The 19,286-nt window shown below is 41.3% G+C and overlaps 2 protein-coding genes across 4 annotated transcripts; both read left to right on the plus strand.

Annotated features, from left to right (window-relative positions):
* Positions 1-1,751: 1,751 nt before the first annotated feature.
* Positions 1,752-5,664, plus strand: LOC111584068 (tubulin beta-4B chain-like). The gene is made up of 5 exons (XM_023293321.3): positions 1,752-1,893; positions 3,302-3,410; positions 3,522-3,632; positions 4,098-4,342; positions 4,429-5,664. The coding sequence occupies exons 1-5, from the start codon at positions 1,837-1,839 to the stop codon at positions 5,239-5,241; spliced, it is 1,335 nt and encodes a 444-aa protein (XP_023149089.1). The 5' UTR covers positions 1,752-1,836; the 3' UTR covers positions 5,242-5,664.
* A 149-nt stretch (positions 5,665-5,813) lies between these two features.
* dennd1c (DENN domain containing 1C) lies at positions 5,814-18,502 on the plus strand. Of its 3 annotated transcripts, none has more exons than XM_023293318.3 (23): positions 5,814-6,924; positions 7,366-7,430; positions 8,057-8,100; positions 9,280-9,329; positions 9,414-9,533; positions 9,631-9,700; positions 9,777-9,857; positions 9,953-10,018; positions 10,892-10,945; positions 11,074-11,184; positions 11,477-11,577; positions 11,788-11,833; positions 11,939-12,040; positions 12,728-12,853; positions 13,139-13,240; positions 13,467-13,557; positions 13,635-13,675; positions 13,766-13,816; positions 13,905-13,952; positions 14,038-14,145; positions 14,403-14,482; positions 16,447-16,660; positions 16,738-18,502. In XM_023293318.3, the coding sequence occupies exons 1-23, from the start codon at positions 6,908-6,910 to the stop codon at positions 17,701-17,703; spliced, it is 2,754 nt and encodes a 917-aa protein (XP_023149086.2). In that variant the 5' UTR covers positions 5,814-6,907; the 3' UTR covers positions 17,704-18,502. The 3 variants fall into 3 exon arrangements, with proteins under 3 accessions (XP_023149086.2, XP_035814535.2, XP_023149087.2); XM_035958642.2 differs by having other exon boundaries at positions 14,433-14,482; XM_023293319.3 differs by lacking the exon at positions 9,953-10,018.
* Positions 18,503-19,286: the final 784 nt, after the last annotated feature.

Here is a 19,286-nt window from a genome sequence, read left to right on the forward strand (position 1 = left end):
GGATCACCTCTGCATAGTACAATGAAGCCTGCATGCCGACCCGTCATGGAGGAGCCCCGTCTGTCGTCAGTAAAACAAGCCTTTCTGATGGTACATTTTTCTCCACGAAGAAACTTTTCGCCGCGTAGTAGATGTCAAAGCTGCCTTTAAGTAACGGGATTTTCCTGTCCATAGTGCGCAAACAGTCTATGTGCGCTACCAGGTGGCTAGTTAGCATGGCTAGTTAGCATGGAAGCTTTGTGGTGGCTAAAGTAGCGTCTCTCCACATTGTGCCGCTTGGCGGACGCAATAGTCGCCCCGCAAATAGGACACATACATTTGTCTTTCACTGTCGTGAAAAATAACTCTTCCTCCCAGTCATCGTGAAAATAGTGTTTTCTCTTTCACTTCTCTGTCATGTTTTGGGGGTAAAAACCACATCTAGCTTCCCAAAGTGGCTGCGTCCGGAAGCTTCAGCAGAGTGACGTGGTGGTTTGACATGCGCAGTGAACTCTGACTCGGACAAGGTGAAAGTTCATTTACACCAAAGACATTTTTGTTTTTAAAAAAATATATAATAAATATTGTAATTTAAAATCTGCATTAATATAAGTATTTTCGATTCAAAAAGAACAGCAACTATATTTTTTTATAAAGAATTTCATGGTGACTAGTGTTATTTTTAGAACATGTGTCACTCACGTGGTCTCTGCAGGCAACCAGGCGCCTGCGGGCACCGTGTTGGCTACCCCTGCTCTAGTTTGTCTGAGGCATAAATAGAAAAGTACTGCTAACGTGCTAATTTGCTGTTCAGGTTTTGAAAGAAGAGGAACACCGACCGACGGGTAAATGGAGAGCTGTGCCTCCCGGTTCAGCTCCATCTTCACCACAGCCTGGCACAACGGCTGCATCACTGCTGATGCTTCACCAATCTGTCTGTCTATTTCACGCTCCATTTTCTTGAACAACATCCCCAAATCCTAGGAGCTTCAGTAGGTTTTAGGTTCTTTCAAGAACCTAAGAGAGAAGTCCATAGTAATGAATTTTCTGGGCAATTTTCTCAAAGCCTGCCTGGTTGTGGAACTTGAAGATCCTGGAAGGATGCTCTTTTAGGTTCTTTGAAGAAACTGAAGAGGAGTCCAGTTGCTTTCTACGAAAGCTCCTGGGATTACCATGGCCTGGATTACTGAGAATCTACACAGGCAAGATCCTAAAATACTCATCCCACACAGAGGCACCTCAGACTTGGAGGTGCTGACTCTCATGCTGGTTTCATGTGATTCGTGCAAATTCCACAGCTGTAATTTCTCCATGTCTCTGCACTTGATTTCTTATTATCCAGGAAATGACTAACGAAAGCTCCCACCCAAACACTAACACAAGACCCATCCCTCCCATATTCCCCTAGAAAGTTTAACCGACGCACTGATTCCATCTCATTTTAAGCATTTGAATTAAATGATGTCAGACAGCGAACCCAGACTTCACACAGGGACTTTGTCTTTGCAGAAGTAGAGCATAAACTTTATCTCGGCCTTGTTCTCAGTTATAACCAGTCCAACAACAAAAATCGGTGTCTCTTCCAACAGGCGCCGGCAGGCCGACTGTTCCGGCCGTGCCCGGTTCCCCGTTGCCATGGAGATGACGTCATGCTGCAGCACCGAGAGGAACGGCGCAGCCGTGGACGGAGGGGAAGGGCGAGACAGCAGAGAGCTTCACAGCCACAGCTTTCCATCCGCCATTCAGACAGACTGTCGACTGAGCCGGGAGGGCCCAGGACCGAACAGCACAGACACCGGAGCCCCGTCGTCCAGCTTCAGCGTCAGCAAATCTCCGTGACAAAACCGCAGCGACAACATGCGTGAGATCGTGCACCTGCAGGCCGGGCAGTGCGGGAACCAGATTGGAGCGAAGGTATGGAGAGAGACAGACAGACAGGCAGCCCTCCCGGCGTTTTCTGTACCTGTTAGCAGCAGAGGGTTTATGTAACTTATGCAAATTCGTCCTTGCTGCCGGTGAGAGATCATGCTGTCGTTCAGGAAAATAGGTCAACGTGGTGCGTGTGTGTGTGTGTGTGTGTGTGTGTGCAGTGTGTTGTGTAAGAGAGTCGTGGAAAGCAGCCGTACAAAAGCATCCTTCAGGATGGGCGGTGGCAACAGGAGACATCCCCGCTGCTGTCACAGCATGACGCCCTTTAAATGAACGACTGATCCGACACTGTCACTGCAACGCGGTGTGGATGAGATGGTGCCGGTGTGTGTGGGATCAGAACGACGAGTGTCAAATTCAAGATATTTTACTAAGAAATGAAGGAATGAACTGACGACACTTGTGTGTGCGTGTGTGTGTGAGGGGTGTGGCTCAGACACTGAATGCACTGGAACGCAGTCAACACACTCACGATCATACTTATAATAACAATATAATCCATCTAGTTGGTCGTAATACTTATGATCCTTTTGCCTTTTTGAAACCCTTTTAAATACTGATATCTGTATTTTCTACTCATGGAAGAATCCAATGTTTTTTCTACCTGTAGAATAACCCTGTGCAAGATCATTATTCTCTATATTCAAAGGAATCTGTGCAAAATCTGAATCTCTGCATATCGACAAATCTGTGCAATATCAACAGTACTTCTGCGTATTCATATATGTATGTTTATTTTTTTATTTTTCCAGTATATGCCTACATTTTTGCACCACCACTATGGGACTGATAAGGTTTTATCTTATTTTTTTATTTTATCTTACTATCCCTACATTAGACAGTGGACATGGCATTAGCCTCATTCATTCATCCTTTTAGGGTCCTGGTGAACCAGAGGTGATTTGAGGTGGTGAGCTCAAAAAATGTTGCACATAATATGCTGAGGATGCAGCTGACAAGCACTTTTATTAAAAGTAATTAGTCTGTTGTTTCTTTTAATTTTCCTGATATTGTGAAAAAGTGTCCTTTGCTTGTTTTGTTATGCAATAGTTTAAAACCTAAAATGTGAACAGAGAAAAGCAGCGAATCTCACATAACTTGCCAATACTTAGCATATTTGCTTTAAAAATGACTGACATTGTTATTATGTCATTAAATTTAATGCCCGGTAGTGTTTTGTCAGTCATCTCATTGATTGTTTCAGCCTTATGGTGCAAGCAGAGCAGAATGTAAAAGGCTTTCAATAAAGATGTAATATAATATTGATTCAGGCTCTTTCCATTAAGCACGAGCTGAGACATTAAAATGCCAGTAGTTAAACTGACACTATCTTATGCATGTTTTTATTAACTGATCTCACTGTCTCTAATGTCACCCTCTAACCTGTCTGTAGTTCTGGGAGGTGATCAGTGATGAGCACGGCATCGACCCAACAGGAACCTACCATGGAGACAGCGACTTGCAGCTGGACAGAATCAATGTCTACTACAATGAGGCTTCAGGTCAGGACTTTTAAAACTCAACCAGATATCACATCCATGTACGCTTGGAGTGCTAATGATCTATATTATCCTCTCTCATCAGAAATTTTGACACATGCATTTGTGTTCCAGGTGGAAAGTACGTACCAAGGGCCATCTTAGTAGATCTGGAGCCAGGCACCATGGACTCTGTCCGCTCCGGTCCCTTCGGACAGATCTTCAGACCAGACAACTTTGTCTTTGGTATGTCAGCAACACACACGCACGCACTAAAAACTTGCTAAAAACTAACAATATACATCAAGAACAATATAACTTTATGCAGGTTTTGAGACTTTTTTAAAGACTGAGACATTTTCATTCTGTTGAAGAATAAGGAAGCAAACATTTAAATTGGCTTATGAACCTTCTGCTAATTTTGTTGTTTTTCACTTCCTTCAACTCAAGGCAATGTTTGAAGACAACAGATGAATGTTTGGTGTACTCTGTTGTCATAGCAGCATCATGTACCCTACTGTTAATGAGGTGGACCGTGACATGGATCATGTTAATTTATGTAGCTCATATAGAGATGTAAACTGTTATTTTGGTTTCAGTGACAAACTAAGACTTGTTGACAGGATGCATATGGCTAAATATACAAACAGCCTTCATCTTTCGCCTAAGAATCCGTAGCACAGCTAACTGTAAATAACTCTTTCCTTCCAGGTCAGAGTGGAGCAGGTAACAACTGGGCAAAGGGCCACTACACAGAAGGAGCCGAGCTGGTGGACTCAGTCCTGGATGTGGTGAGGAAGGAGGCTGAGAGCTGCGACTGTCTTCAGGGTTTCCAGCTAACGCACTCCCTGGGAGGAGGCACCGGCTCCGGTATGGGAACTCTGCTCATCAGCAAGATCCGTGAGGAGTACCCTGACCGTATCATGAACACCTTCAGTGTGGTGCCCTCTCCTAAGGTACATTAGTCACATCGCTCTGCTTTTTGGTGTTTTTTTTAAAAAATATTCTGGGTTCTTATTTCACTCGATTTTTCCTCTTCCAGGTGTCAGACACGGTGGTGGAGCCCTACAACGCCACTCTGTCCGTCCACCAGCTGGTGGAGAACACAGACGAGACTTACTGCATCGACAACGAGGCCCTGTATGACATCTGCTTCCGCACTCTTAAACTGACCACACCCACTTACGGCGATCTCAACCACCTGGTTTCCGCCACCATGAGCGGTGTGACAACGTGCCTGCGCTTCCCAGGCCAGCTCAACGCCGACCTCCGCAAACTGGCCGTCAACATGGTCCCCTTCCCCCGTCTGCACTTCTTCATGCCCGGCTTCGCTCCGCTCACCAGCCGGGGCAGCCAGCAATACAGAGCGCTCTCTGTGCCCGAACTCACTCAGCAGATGTTCGACGCCAAGAACATGATGGCCGCCTGTGACCCTCGCCACGGACGCTACCTGACCGTGGCCGCCGTGTTCCGCGGCCGCATGTCCATGAAGGAGGTGGACGAGCAGATGCTGAACGTGCAGAACAAGAACAGCAGCTACTTCGTGGAGTGGATCCCCAACAACGTCAAGACGGCCGTGTGTGACATCCCGCCTCGTGGGCTCAAGATGGCCGCCACGTTCATCGGCAACAGCACGGCCATCCAGGAGCTGTTCAAGCGCATCTCCGAGCAGTTCACCGCCATGTTCCGCCGCAAGGCCTTCCTCCACTGGTACACCGGAGAGGGCATGGATGAGATGGAGTTCACCGAGGCGGAGAGCAACATGAACGACTTGGTGTCCGAGTACCAGCAGTACCAGGACGCCACGGCCGAGGAGGGAGAGTTCGAAGAGGAGGGCGAGGAAGAGGTGGCCTGAGGCTAAAATCACTCATCATTTCTCATCGTCACATCTCCATCCATCCACTTATTTCACCCCTACTCTGCTCTCTGTCTCTGATTTTTTTAACACCACTATCCCTTCCCTCTTCTCTTATATTTCTTTCCTCTTCATTTGCCCCTTTTTTCTCTTTTCTCTCTCTTCTTTTTTTCTCTTGACAGTCCCCTTTCCGGCCAGAGTAGGATTCACACTCCAAGCACTAAACCGACCCTCCCATGTCAGTGCTCTTAGAGGTAGCTAACACAGCTGTGCTCGTGGTCTTTTGTCAGTAGCTTTTTGTTAATGTTCATTAATCGCCATCGGATAAGCAGTTCCATACCTGGGCCAAGTATTCAATTCATGCAGATTTTATCACTTGTCTAATTTGGCACTGATTGAAATAAATTTGTTGGAAAAAATGTCCTCTTGGGTGTTTGATTATTGTTTTGTATAATCTGTTGAATTTGGATTTAAATACATTTTAAACTGATGGAAAAACAAAATAATAAGATAAAAGACTGTTTCTAAGTTTTGCTGATGCACATTAACAAAAATACAGTACTTTTCTGTGATATAAACAACACTTAAAGGATGCTCAATTCGACTTTAAGGTTTACTGTGGATGTCACAATATGAAGCAAACCAAAATGGAGATCTGCAGTCTGCAGATTTAGCAGTTTGGCTTCAACACCACAAGGAGGCAGTATGGGATCTGTGAGATGGTGCCTCTGAGCAAGGTGTTTTTGCCCTTTTTTCTGCTGTGAGACTCATAGCAGCAAATGCTCTGTTATGGCATGAATCCTGAAGCCAGTTCAGTTTAAATCAGTTCAGTTCAAATGACTTTATTAATTCCATTTAAGGCAATTCATTTGAAGCAACTTGTTGCAGGTTACAGAACACACAACAAAGAATACATACCCACAGACATGCACACACATGCATACAATTACGTGTACAGGGTTTTATTTGTAGTAGTTTATTTGTGCTATAACCAGTCAGCTTTACATGTAGGAAACATGTATGTTCAAATGAAAGCATTCCTCGATATAAACCAGGCGATAAACAGATCCTCAGTAGCCGCTCCACTCTGCTGAAGGATAAATACCGTGTGAACTGCATTTGTCTTATGGATGTGCTTATTAATAGCAGTTCCTCTGTATTTAATAGGTTATTACGCAGCTCTTCTAACTGTTTATATAGAAAAAACTAATATGAAAACAGAAAATGATGATGGAGGAAAAAGGGGATTTTTTTAGGTGAAATCTCTGAGGTCACTAAGCAGAAGTGCAAGTTCTATAACTAGATGATTCTTTAGCTTCTCACACAGATAGATAGGATGTGTGACTTCAAATTAAAAGCTATCTTCTGCTGCATGTGTTTAAATGAGGTGAAACAGAGAAACAGGAAGACAAGCACTTGAAAGTTAAAAGAAGTGAACGTGAATGCTGACAGTTCTGAGAGGTGGTCTTATAACAGACGTCATCCACACGTTGACTCAACACTCATAATGACATAGATCAGGAAGTGTTCTGTCACTCCAGCGCTGATTGTTCAGACTGCGTTCAGTTAAAGCTCCGCTACATCAGAGGTATGACCATCATCTAACACCTGCTGAAGATCTCTCTCCTCCCAGACAAACACATGGACACAGTCACATTCAGACACCATGGGCTCCAGACTGAAGTAAGTTTTTCATGTCATTTTGTGTTCGTCGAGTTCCATCATCATCACTTTGCCTGTCAGTCTGTTCTTGTGGTTTTTATTACTTCCTCTTGCAACTGCACAGGAAGTTCCTTGCAGCAACCGTGTTGCCCTGTATTAGTTTCTATACAGTTATCAGTAAGCCTGTTTTTGTTCAAAGCAAAGTGTTCCTTTATCCTACATGCAAATGACCAGCTTCTGAATTTTTTTTTGATGCAATCACACCTAACTCTTTTTTTATAGAATCAACTACCTGTCTTTGGTAGATAATTTTTTTTGTTTTCGGTTTTATTTTTATCCATATATAATTATAATTCGAGTATCACATCTTGGCAGCTTTACTGTATCAATGTTTCCATGTTTGGTAGGTAACACATTCTACGTATAATCTCATATCAATGACGTGAATCTCTTTCCTGTCAGACAAAACCCTGAGCAAACCTTCTACTGGTTCTTTGAAGCAACTTGTCCTGTAGCCAGAGACAAAGGTGAGGCTGCAGCACACCTAGTCCACACAGTGTATGCAAATGCTGCATTCCAATAAGTTTGTCATCTGTTGCAGAGCAACTCAGATGTGCAGAGTCATTTGCGAACAACAGAAAAACTGATTTAAATAGTTTCTCCACTATTTTCTTGTGATTCCATCCATTTTCTCGTCATTTTCCTACACGACACACTCCACTGATGTGACTAGCGTTTGAAATAGGCTCCAAACATGATCAGCAGAAGTCAGTTCACGGTCACAAAATGACAAGATGTCAGACTTGGTGTATATTAAGGTGTTTCTGCTGTGCTGAGAGTTGCTCATACTTCCTGTCACGTGATCAGAAAAACCACACAGCCAGTCTACTAACACATAAACCAGACGGGAACATACTGTGGTAATAATCTCTTTGACTGAGCAGCCGATGGACTCAAACACTAAAAGTTGTTGGTGACATAAAATCATGCATCTAATTTAAACCTTTTTAGCAGTCTGCTGTTATTATATTCTTTTTATGCGTTGCAGTACACTTTAAACACTCTGCCACAATGTAGGCTTAGTGCTTCCAAGTAGACATTGTTTGGAGTAATTGCACTGATGTTGGTTCATTCATTCTTTTTAATGTCACAGATCCTGGACTGCTGTTTCAGTTTCCAGAGGACTTCAGTGATGAGGTAGTCAACCATGTCTCCTTCTGCTGGAAACATGAACTAAGATGTTTGTGGATATGCTGTCATGTAAAAATGATCATAACAACTTGTTTTTAGCCACAGTTATTACCTCACTCTTGATGTAGTTCAGTACTTTGTATAAAGTGCAATAGGCAATTATCAATTGACTTAACAAGTCAGATGACCATGATTTGTGTAGCATGGTTAAAACAACAGACATAAATAAGAGTCTTCAAATAGAAAAATAAGATTTAAAGTTACAAACATGTTCAAATATTAAGCTCCTGACCTTCCAATATTATATATGATATAGATTTACCTGACTAATTTATATATTAAGATTAAAGCCTCACATTATTATATACACTTCAAATTTACCTGCCATATTTAAGCATTAGGGTTTAGGCACTACAGTATTATATTTGATACAGATTTACCAGATTAATTTCAACAATAAGGCTAACACCCTAAAATATGATATATTATTACAGTTATTGTTACAGTTTTAGCTGTCTACAAAAAAGATTTGTCTGAAACCATACAATATTACACATATTATACACATTCACTTGTTTTATTTCAATATTAATGTAAATGCCCTACAATATAATATACCATACAAATGTGCCTGACTAATTTTAACATCGAAGTTAAGATCCTACAATAATATATGTAAGACATATTTACCTTGCTCAATTAAATATTAAATTTAATGCCTTCCAGTATAATATACAAATTTACCCAACTAATTTAAATTTTAAAGTTAACACTCTACAATGCAATATGTTACCTGGATGCATTAACCATTAAGGTTAAGACCCTACAATATAGAAAATTTCCTGTCTAATTTAAAAAAATAAATAAATAAAAATAAAATTCAGGCCTTACAATATTATATATTATACAGCTTTATCAGACTAATTTTGAGGTTAAGGCCCAGCAATATTATATATTACACAATTTACCCAACAAACTTCAAAATGAAAATGAAAATCCTACAAAATTATACATAAAAACCAAACAAATCTAAGCATTTTTGAGCATCTTCAAAACTTTATACATGTTAAACATCAGTATGTATCCCTGTCTGTGGGAGCTAATTAAAGCCTCACAGAGCCAGTATCAGGCTTTAGACTCCTGTTATTTGGGAATTTTTCAGTTTTCATTCTGCACATTTTCTAGGAGTCCTGTCAAACATTACCCAGATTCTGCTTCCCATATGACATTCAAAGGTGAGTATCAACTGCTTGGTCTACTCCAGGGTACATTTGGAACGTGTTTGTTTCTCGTTCATTTCTTACTTATCTGCTACTCAGGGTGAGGGATGGAGTGGCCGTGCAGCACTTTACTTTTGTTCTGACTGACCTGGAGGGATGCCAGCGCTTTGGCTTCTGTCGTCTCACCAACAGCACACATACCTGCCTCTGCATCCTCAGGTACAACTGTGCATGTGAGAAACAAAGGTGAATTCTGACACCATGGCTCTACTTTGTTAACCTTACTTTCGTGCATCTCCAATTAATTTGACCACAGTTATCTTCCATGGTTCGAAGTGTTCTACAAACTCCTCAACAGCTTGGCTGATTACCTCTCAAAGGGGCAGGTGAGGTGCTTGTGCACAATCCTTATCCTCCTCCACTCATCCTCGTCTGAATATTAACGCTTCATCTCTTCAACAGACCAATGAGATGAAAGCGCTCCTGGCTGCTCTCTACAAACAGCCCCTTCCGCTGGCAGCTGGATCGGTCACTCTGCAGATGGTAAATCTCGAATTAGACAAAGAGAACCAGGAGTAACGCCTGACTTTGCGGCTGTTCTCTGTCAGTGGTTAGAGTTGTTGTGTGTTTTTTCTGAGGGAGAGCAGCTGTTGGTCAGCACAGAGGTGTCCCATCCCGTTGGACACCCAGAGGGAAAAGAGGGGGTGAGTCCCACAGGGATTCATGTGGTCTGGATCCACGGTCGAGCAGATACAGACTAACTCCTGCTGGAAAACCTCAGCTGTATGTGCTTGGTGGCTAAAGCTGATGTGTGTGGACTAAACTCTTGTCGCTCACCCTTCTAATCAATCAAACCAAAGTGGCACTAACATTTGACACTTGTTTTGGCATTTGGTGCAGTTGAATTTAGGTATCTGCAGCTCATGAATAAACCAGATTTTGCTGACCCCATAACAAATGTTTTGTCTTTAAAGAAACGCCGCCATGTGACACAAAGCTACAGCTGGTTGTGGATTTTTGTATTTGAAAGAGAGTTTCATTCCAAAATAAGTAATCAATGACCTAAAAGAGACAGTTGTTCATCCAACACAGTTCTGTAGTGTGAAAATCTAAGTTCAGTCCATAACATTTAAGTCCTGTCTTACGTGGTAACACCTGGGGTTATCATAGTAACAGCAGGAATTGTATTAGCAGGGACTTTTATTCAGTTTTGATGCAGCATAAATAGTGAAAAGGACATTTCAGTGCGGTGAGGAATAGCGGATTCTGCCCCCTGAGGTAATTACAGAGCATAAATGCATTAAATTGCTACTGAAGCATATCAAGACTGAGGTTAGAATTCATAAAAGATTGCAATTTTTAAGGCTGTGTTATGCAAAGAGTTTAGCTTACAAAACAAATTTGCGTGTAATGGCACAAAATTTTGGAATGAAATCCATAATTAAAACCCTGCAACCTTCAATGCATACATTTATGGTTGAAGATACTAATCTGTCCATGTTGCTGAAGGCAAAAACACTTAAAATGAACTTCCTGCCACATTCTCAATAATATTCCATCACATTTGTTTTGACCAGGTTCCATATTTCATTGCTCCAGACCCCCGAAGTCTCCCTTCCATCCCTGAAAATGTGAGTAAGTTAGATTAATCTAAATACAGGATTTGTATCTTATACCTTCTACAAAACAGGTGGATTATTTGAACACAAACCCTTTTCCCATTCAAACGGATGTTTGCGTATCTCTGTGGGTTTACCAGAGGAACCTGACTGAGCTGATTGTGGCAGTAGATGTGGGGAACCTGCTTCAGCTCTATGCCAGCTTGCTCTTTGAGAGACGCATCCTCATCTTTGCCAGCAAGCTCAGCACCGTAAGACGTACACTTTAGTGTTTCTATTTTTACTGTCTGACATTTACAGCATGTCCATTCTCTGTAAACCTACTTTAAGAAACTGTCACATACCTAACAGCTCCTCCTACTCATTAACATTCACCTCACCACAGTAATGACAAAAAACGTCGACTGCAACTACTTGGAAACACACTGCAGCCAAAATAGCCTCCATTGTGCTATTTTGAAGTCATATGTGGCCTATGTCAAACCACGCAGACAGCCTTTTGTGTATTGTGTGTTGAAGCTCTTCTTCATTTTCTATGTGTAGCTGACATCCTGCGTGCATGCACTCAGTGCTGTGTTATATCCCATGTACTGGCAACACATCTTCATTCCTGTCCTACCACCCCACCTACTGGACTACTGCTGGTGAGCTTATCTATCTATCTATCTATCTATCTATCTATCTATCTATCTATCTATCTATCTATCTATCTATCTATCTATCTATCTATCTATCTATCTATCTATCTATCTATCTATCTATCTATCTATCTATCTATCTATCTATCTATCTATCTATCTATCTGTCTGTCTGTCTATCTACTAACATATTTTCATTTATTTATATGGTTACAGTGCACCTATGCCTTACCTAATAGGGGTTCACACCAGTTTGTCTGAGGTAAACTGCTCATTAATACTATGAACCCACTCAAAAACTATAAATGCTATGTATCTACCAGCTTCTGACTTCTCATTAAACTGCATCTCTGTGTCTGTCTGCCAGAGGGTGAGGAGTCGTGGGTTGGAGGAAGTTGTAATTCTGAATGTGGATACAAACACGCTTGAAACCCCATTTGATGACCTTAAGAAGATACCTTCAGATGTGGTAATAAACACTCCTTGTGTGGGTTTGTGTGATTATACATTAACTTCTTTGTTGTTCCCCACTTAGCACTTTGTTACTTTGTTTTCATAGCTAGAAAAATTTGTTATTTCACTACAGAAATGCATAGCAGAATTGGATGATGCTTGTTCGTTACAGGGTTCTCTGTGTTATGATGACTGGTGGAGCCACATAAACTAATCTAATTAGCTGAAATGGGGGGTGGGGGGGTGTCCCTTTAGATTGCAAAAAGTAATATGAGACAAATTCTACTCAATGGTGTATTGTTTGAATAATTTCTGTACACCGTAGCTTGAAATCTGTAACCAATCCATCATGATACGCTCTGCCTTATAGTTCCTGGGAATCACAAAGTATTACACCTAAGCTGGGACATTTTGAGGGCAATATCTGCCGCAGAGGAACCAAATTTAGATTCTGCTACATTCTTGAGTTTCTGTAATAATTTTTGCACCCCTGTAGTGTCACTGATACGAACACAGTAATTTTTGCTAACTTCCTCTTCCCACATTTTCATATGCAGTACTCACCAAAAAAAGCGACAAAATGTTTCCCTGAATCACCTTATGCACTTATCTTGTCTTGATTGCATGGTGTTGTTTAACCCATTATTACTGAGCAGCAGGAGCAGTAGCAGTGTCACAGATATGAATGTAAATTTGTGTCCAGATGTCCGAGCTGAAGGTGTGTTTGAAACGCCAAGCGGTGTCACCCGGCTGTGGTGTCTCTCTGGCCTTCCTCAAAGCTCAGGCTCTGCTGTTTGGAGGCTACAGGGATGCACTGCAAGGTCAAAAGGTCCGTCACTCATAGAAAGACTTGTTGCAGACTCTGCCATACTTTTAAAAATAGCAAATGACAACAGTGGACTAGATAACTAAAAGCGAAAATGTTATTATTTGCTCTTTTGCATGCATTAAAAAGCTGAAAGAATTCTTGTTATAAATCCTCATTATTTCAGTAATTTAAGGTGCTGTTTGCATTTTTAAGCTGCAGCTTGTTTGATCAAAACCTGTTTCTGCTTTCGGTACTCGTTGTTCTTTTGCTGACCCTGTTGTGTTCTCTATCTATTTCTCATTGCAGGAGGGTGAAATATGTTTCTGCGAAACACTGTTTTTAGATCACAAGTCTCCCAGCATGAAGCAGTTCCTACAGAGTGCCATTCATTTACAGTTCTTCAAACAGGTAAGCAGTGCCCTCTGCTGGACTATGCAGACTCATAATTTAAAAGAGTAGGAATGCTGCTGATCTGGTTGTTATTTCAGACCTGGTATTTAGATCATTTACTTAATAAAAGCCACAAAATTGTATATTGCTTGAGGTAAAACTCAGTGAGTCTGTGAGTGGTTGAGATTTTTTGATGAAGTGACTCAAAACGTAAATAATATTTGTTGTTGTTTGGTTTTGACAGTTTATTGATAGTCGTCTGGATATTTTGAACAAAGGGAAGGAACCAGATGATCTCTTTGAGGAGGAGATAATAAAGTGTGAAACAACAGCAGGTGTGTACCTGTATTCCTGGGCATACAGTTGTTTGTACCACATGACTTCTTTCATTTGTATTTCTGTGTTTTTGTAGGAAGAGGCAAATCATATCAACAATTAGTTGGTAATTTAAAGGTAGGTCTTTTAAATCTTCTATGAAACACTTTTTGATTTTTTCCCATCTTGGTAAAAAGTGCAACACGGATGCGTTTGTTCTTATAACAGAAAGGGGGAGGAGCTCTCATCCTCAACATGAAGTCTAAAGCAAACATAAGGGTGAGTTCAGGCTTTTTGCTCTAAGAAGGAGAAGGTTATGTTGCACAGGTGAAATCTAATTACTGATCTGTTTTTCATTCTCTACTAGGCCAAAGGTCTCGCCAAGTCTGGTTTGAAAAACCTGCTGATGCATAAGGTGGGTTTGTGTTTATGTGGGTACATGCTTTGATTAAAACAAGCTCTGCTGTGGTTTTTATACCTCCTCCTTGTGTGTACTACAGATCCACAATGAAGAACACAAGCTTCAGAGAGGTGGATCAATAACACACCGCCGTGTCCAATCTGACTGCTTGCAGAGCCGGCTGCCAATCACACAGCACTTTGGAAAGGTAAGATCCAACATTTCATTTTCATGCAAATCTCATTCATTTAAATCTTGTTTAACTGAACAATCAATCAGCATATATACTCATCACAGCCTATCTGCCTGCTCTACTGTCTAATGCTGCTTCTTTGTGCCCTCACGCACCTTTTATCGCTTCATTTCAATTGCTTGATTGTGCATCTCTAAAAACATTTGTCACATTTTTTGTTGGAATATTGTGTTGCTGCACCTTTGCTTTGTTACTGTGCTGCCTAATGTCAGTCGCGTCCACGTCGGCCTGTTCACAAACAGACTCCCAGAGACAAGGACAACATGAGGGACACTGGAGATACATGGGATGGGTGAGCAGTGATGGAAAGTTACTAAGTACATTCACTCAAGTACTTTACTTTGGTGCACTTTTAGGTACTTGTACTTGAGTATCTTATTTTCTGCTACTCAATACTTTAACACAATTTTTCTGATGGGCATCAATTTCTTTTTTACTTTTTTTTTTTTTTTTACCCTACAGTCACCTGTTACTTATTCAGAGTGATTTGATTTTGAAACAAATAGAAACTGTAGATTCAGATACTGTACAGACCTCTTCGCTTTTTGCACACTTTTTTGTGTAGTAGATTTAATTTCAAATAGATAAAATTGACAGTTCTACCTCTCAGTCTATAAAAATTTAACAATCTAAATCTCACGTTTCCAAAAGTATTTAGACCCTCCAAAAATTTTTTCAGGTGCGTTCTATGCAGTTTATCAGTGAGAACCTATCTAGAACCTGATTAGAGTCCACCAGTGGCTAACGGAATTGCTTGTGCAGAGTTTAGAAAAGCATTAAATAGAAGTTCCTACAGTTCAAAGTGTCAGGACAAAAACCAAAGCATGAAGTCCATGGAACTCTGTGCAGACATTGGGACAAGAGCATAAAACCATAGCTTTGAAGAGCACCAAGATCTCAACAATTGTAAAAAATTAAGTACGGGCTCCTCCCAGAGTTGGTTGTCCAGCCTAAATGGGTAAACAAGCAAGTGACTAAGAGTTTAACAGTAATGCTAACAGAGCTTCAGAAGTCCTCTGCAGAGTTGGTAGAACTTACGGCAAGGAATACCATCTCAACAGCACTTATCAATCAAGCTGTTATGGCGTATATATATAGTTAGATGGAAACCTCTCTAAGTTAAAGAATCATGACAGCCCATTTGGAGATGGTCACTTCATGGACTTATGGGGGAAGCATGGGGGGAAAAGACTCTTGGATCTGATGACTGCTCATTACTTCACATCAACTAATAGCGTCCTACTGTGAGGCATGGTGGTGGAAGCATCATGCTATGGAGGTGTTCTTAAGTGATCAGTGACTTGGTTGGGGCTTCACCTTAATTCTACATATAAGTATATTAATGACCTGGGGGCAGTGGTGGCACAACGGTTAAGTCTCTGGACTACTAATCTGAAGGTCAGTGGTTCAAACCCCGATGCGGCCATTGTTGGGCCCTTGAGCAAGGCCCTTAACCCTTCCTGCTCCAGGGGGCGCTGTACTGCAGCTGACCCTGCGCTCTGACCTCCCCAGTTGGGGGGATATGTGAAAATCTGAACTTCTCTCCGTGGGATTAATAAGAGATAATAAAATAAAAATTAAAATTAAAAAAATACAGCCAAGGCAACACTGGGGTGACTTCTGCAAAGTACTGAATTAAGGGTCTGAATATTTTTGTTTTTGATTTTCAACAAATTCTTCATGGTCAAAATGGCAATTTACAGCTCATAGGGAGTATTCTCATAAGTAAATTATGTGTTGTAGTTATTTGTCCAAAATAAGTCATCATCAAACTTAAAATTAACCAGCCACTGAGGCACCATAAGGGAATTATAGGTTCAGTGCACATTAAGATTTTCTCCCTTACATTTGCATCCTAGTGCTAAATATGACCTATAGCCCAAAATACACAGAAGAAGCTCCTAGCAAATGAAACCTTAATCAAATAGCCAGACATTCTAAATTGTTCCCATACTATCCTATTTATTCAGCTTCTTTATACTTTGGAATTTAAAGTAGTTTAAATGTACTGACGGAGTTATGCTGCATAATTAGTGCTTTTACCTTTTGTATTTGGTAATACAACTAAAATACTCCTCAAGAATGCAGAACTTGTACTTGCCGAAGAGTATATTTAAACTGCAACTTTCACTTACTGAAAGAATCTGCGTACTTGTTCCATTTGCGTTTGTAAGACATAAAGAAAATGATAAGAATTTTCAAAGTGTTTTTTATTTCTTGTTTGTGCTATTTTGGTTGTCATTTGTTTGGCGTCAGAGCTGTGTCTGGACCTGTGGCCGAGGACGACTCTGAGCTCCTGAAGGATGAGGAAGAAGGGGAAGATTCACTGCTGTGTGACCCAGAGGAGATGGATCTTCTCGGGGAGATCTTTGACACACTCAGCTCCAGGAGTTCACATGAGCGCGGCCTGCTGTACGGCACTCGTAGCCTGGATCTGTTTGGACCGGACAGCCATGACTTTATCATGAAGGTAAGAAAATGAGGAATTAACACACACATACACTTGTACATATAAATGCAATTTCTAATCTGTGTCTGTTTTTCCAGTATGGTCCTGTCAACCCCAGCCAGGAAAGCCTGTCTCTGTCTATGAGCGGCAGTGAAAGCCTGCACAGCTGGAATCTGGAAACAACGGAGGAATTGTCAGACCTGACAGAGGACTCTGACTGGCTGTGCCTGGACACCAGCGTACCAGAGGAAGAAGGGACAAAGAGTCTGCTGACAGCATGTGAAAAGGAAGATCAAGAAAAGGGGCAGAGGCAGGACGGAGAGGAACGGGAAGAAGTGAAGGTAGCAATAAATGGGAACCAAGAAGAAATAGACGACAAAAATAACTTCAAGGAAATAAAGTTAGAAGAAGAGAGAGAAAAAGATCAAGAAAAGAAAGTGAGTTTCGGGGATTACCCTGTAAGTGAAATGGCTGAGAAACAAGAGAATGAAGGGTTGGAGGAAGCTGTGGGACTCCAGACAGAAAGAGGAACAAATGAAATGCAAAAAACTGTGACAAGAGAAGAAGAGACCCAAGAGGAGGAAAGTAAAGAAGTGGGAGACTCTTTAAACAAACTTATGAAACTGAATCCTCATCATCCCGGCTCTGTAGAGGAGCAGCAAGGACATGAGGAAACAGCCAATCCAGAAACTACAGTCCCTCCTGGACCTCAGAGTCTAGCTGCTGACCTCAAACCTTCTGCCTGTCAGGATAAAAAGAGCGAAGAAGCAGCAAGAAAAGAGGAGCAGGAGGTTAGACAGAGCCGCTCTCCTCCTAAAGTGCAATCTGCTGTGGAGCGCTTTCAGTCTCAAGCCTCCAGCCAAAGCTTCCAGGTGAAGACCAGGACCAAGGCCTTGGCTGAACCTGGGAGACCTGTCGACGTACTTCGAAGCAGAGAGAGATCACAGACTCACCCACCCTGTGACTCAGATGTGTCCCACACAAACAGCCGCTCGGACGCACCCGAGGAAGAAGAACGCCCTGCAATCAAAGTGTCGGAACTGAAGAAGAGATTCGAAGCCTAAAGGATGAGGCTGGTTTGCATTCCAGTTTTTGTTACTGTCAACAAATCCCATGAAAAGACTAAAGCAATGTGTGTGTCTCAGTATTTCTCTTGCCTATCTGAGACTCTTTGTCCCAAGTTTGTGTGTTTCTGTTGAGGATGTGAATATAAAAAATCAGGCTGCAAGTATATTGCTTCATATTTAATGAGGACTCAGTAATTTCCTAGTTTAGCTGACAGCTCTAGAGTTGATTGGATATTACACAAACAGGAAAAAAGTGGTGCATTTGTTGGGGACTATTTTGATCCAGATTTAGTGCTCTAATGAGTATTAATGGCAGTTGGACAGTGCAAATGAATCATAACAAACTACAGTATTTTCTCATGGTAATGAAGAAACTTGTTGCCCAGCAACGCTCAGTCATGTTTTTAACAATTCTATTGTTTTCTTATTATTTTTAGTCTTTTAACAGTATTTCTTGACAATAACAGACACATAATATTGCTAGACTTATTCTAGGGGTGACAAACTTGCTATTTTTACAGATATTTATACAGTTTTTGGTGTCTCTGATTATTGTGTGGCTAACAAAATGCACTCAAAATTAAGTCCAGTAGGAAAAATGACTGAAATAAAACAAAATGTGTGCAAGTGAGAACAAAGAATGTATCTACTGAAAAGCCCATTTGTCACTGCTACAAAACTATTTACAAATGTATATCTGTGGGGGAGATTTCCAACAAGAACTGCTACATTCTGAAGATAATTATCACATTTTTGGCAACTGTTCACATAGAATCTGAATAAATAATAAACTAAGCATTTTGAAGTTTTTTTTTTTCCCTCAGTGTCAAAGTTTCAAAGGGAAACACAAAACAGCAGCACTTAGTGTGGACATTTGCTGGTTTATTCACATAACACCTTGTGTACCATACAAACAGCTTTTTTGTTTTCTATTAAATTGTGCTTCTCAGGAATTGATATAAAAGTGCATCACAGTCATCAGTGTTATAATCAACATTCTTCATATTTGGAGAGAGTGTAAAAAGATAAAGCTTTACATAAATACACAGAACACGCAGTACAGTGAAAAAATACTGACCTGCACACAACTACAAAATATACTTCAGTTCATGTTCCTCGTGCAACACAATAAAAGAAGTGACTTGTTTACATAATACCAGTGAGCAAACCTTACAGTATGAAATAGTTCCTCTCTTCATGGAGTGAAACAGGTGATAGAATTGATCAGTCCGGTGCAAAAGACAAACATGGATGATCCCACAGCAGCACCGGCACATCAGGAAACAAGCGTTATCAATCCACGGCCTCACAAGGTGACAGCGGCGTGAAAGCATGCGAGGCCACTTTGATTAAATGAGGCGTTCCTCTTTGGGCAACGGTAGCTTCAGGTGGGGTTTTTCAGATCCCGCTGTTCTCATCTGTTTCCTCTCCTCTAAACCAGGCCTGTAGGTTCCCTCCATCCGTCTTTTCTTCCTGATCACACACAGCAGCAGCAGCAGAGTCAAACTGAGCAGAGACGCCACAGTGGAGACAAACGCCGACACAGCAGCTGGGATTAACACCTGCACTGCCATGGTGAC

This window comes from Amphiprion ocellaris, chromosome 4 (assembly GCF_022539595.1).
Source record: "Amphiprion ocellaris isolate individual 3 ecotype Okinawa chromosome 4, ASM2253959v1, whole genome shotgun sequence".
Taxonomy (NCBI): Eukaryota; Metazoa; Chordata; class Actinopteri; family Pomacentridae; genus Amphiprion; species Amphiprion ocellaris.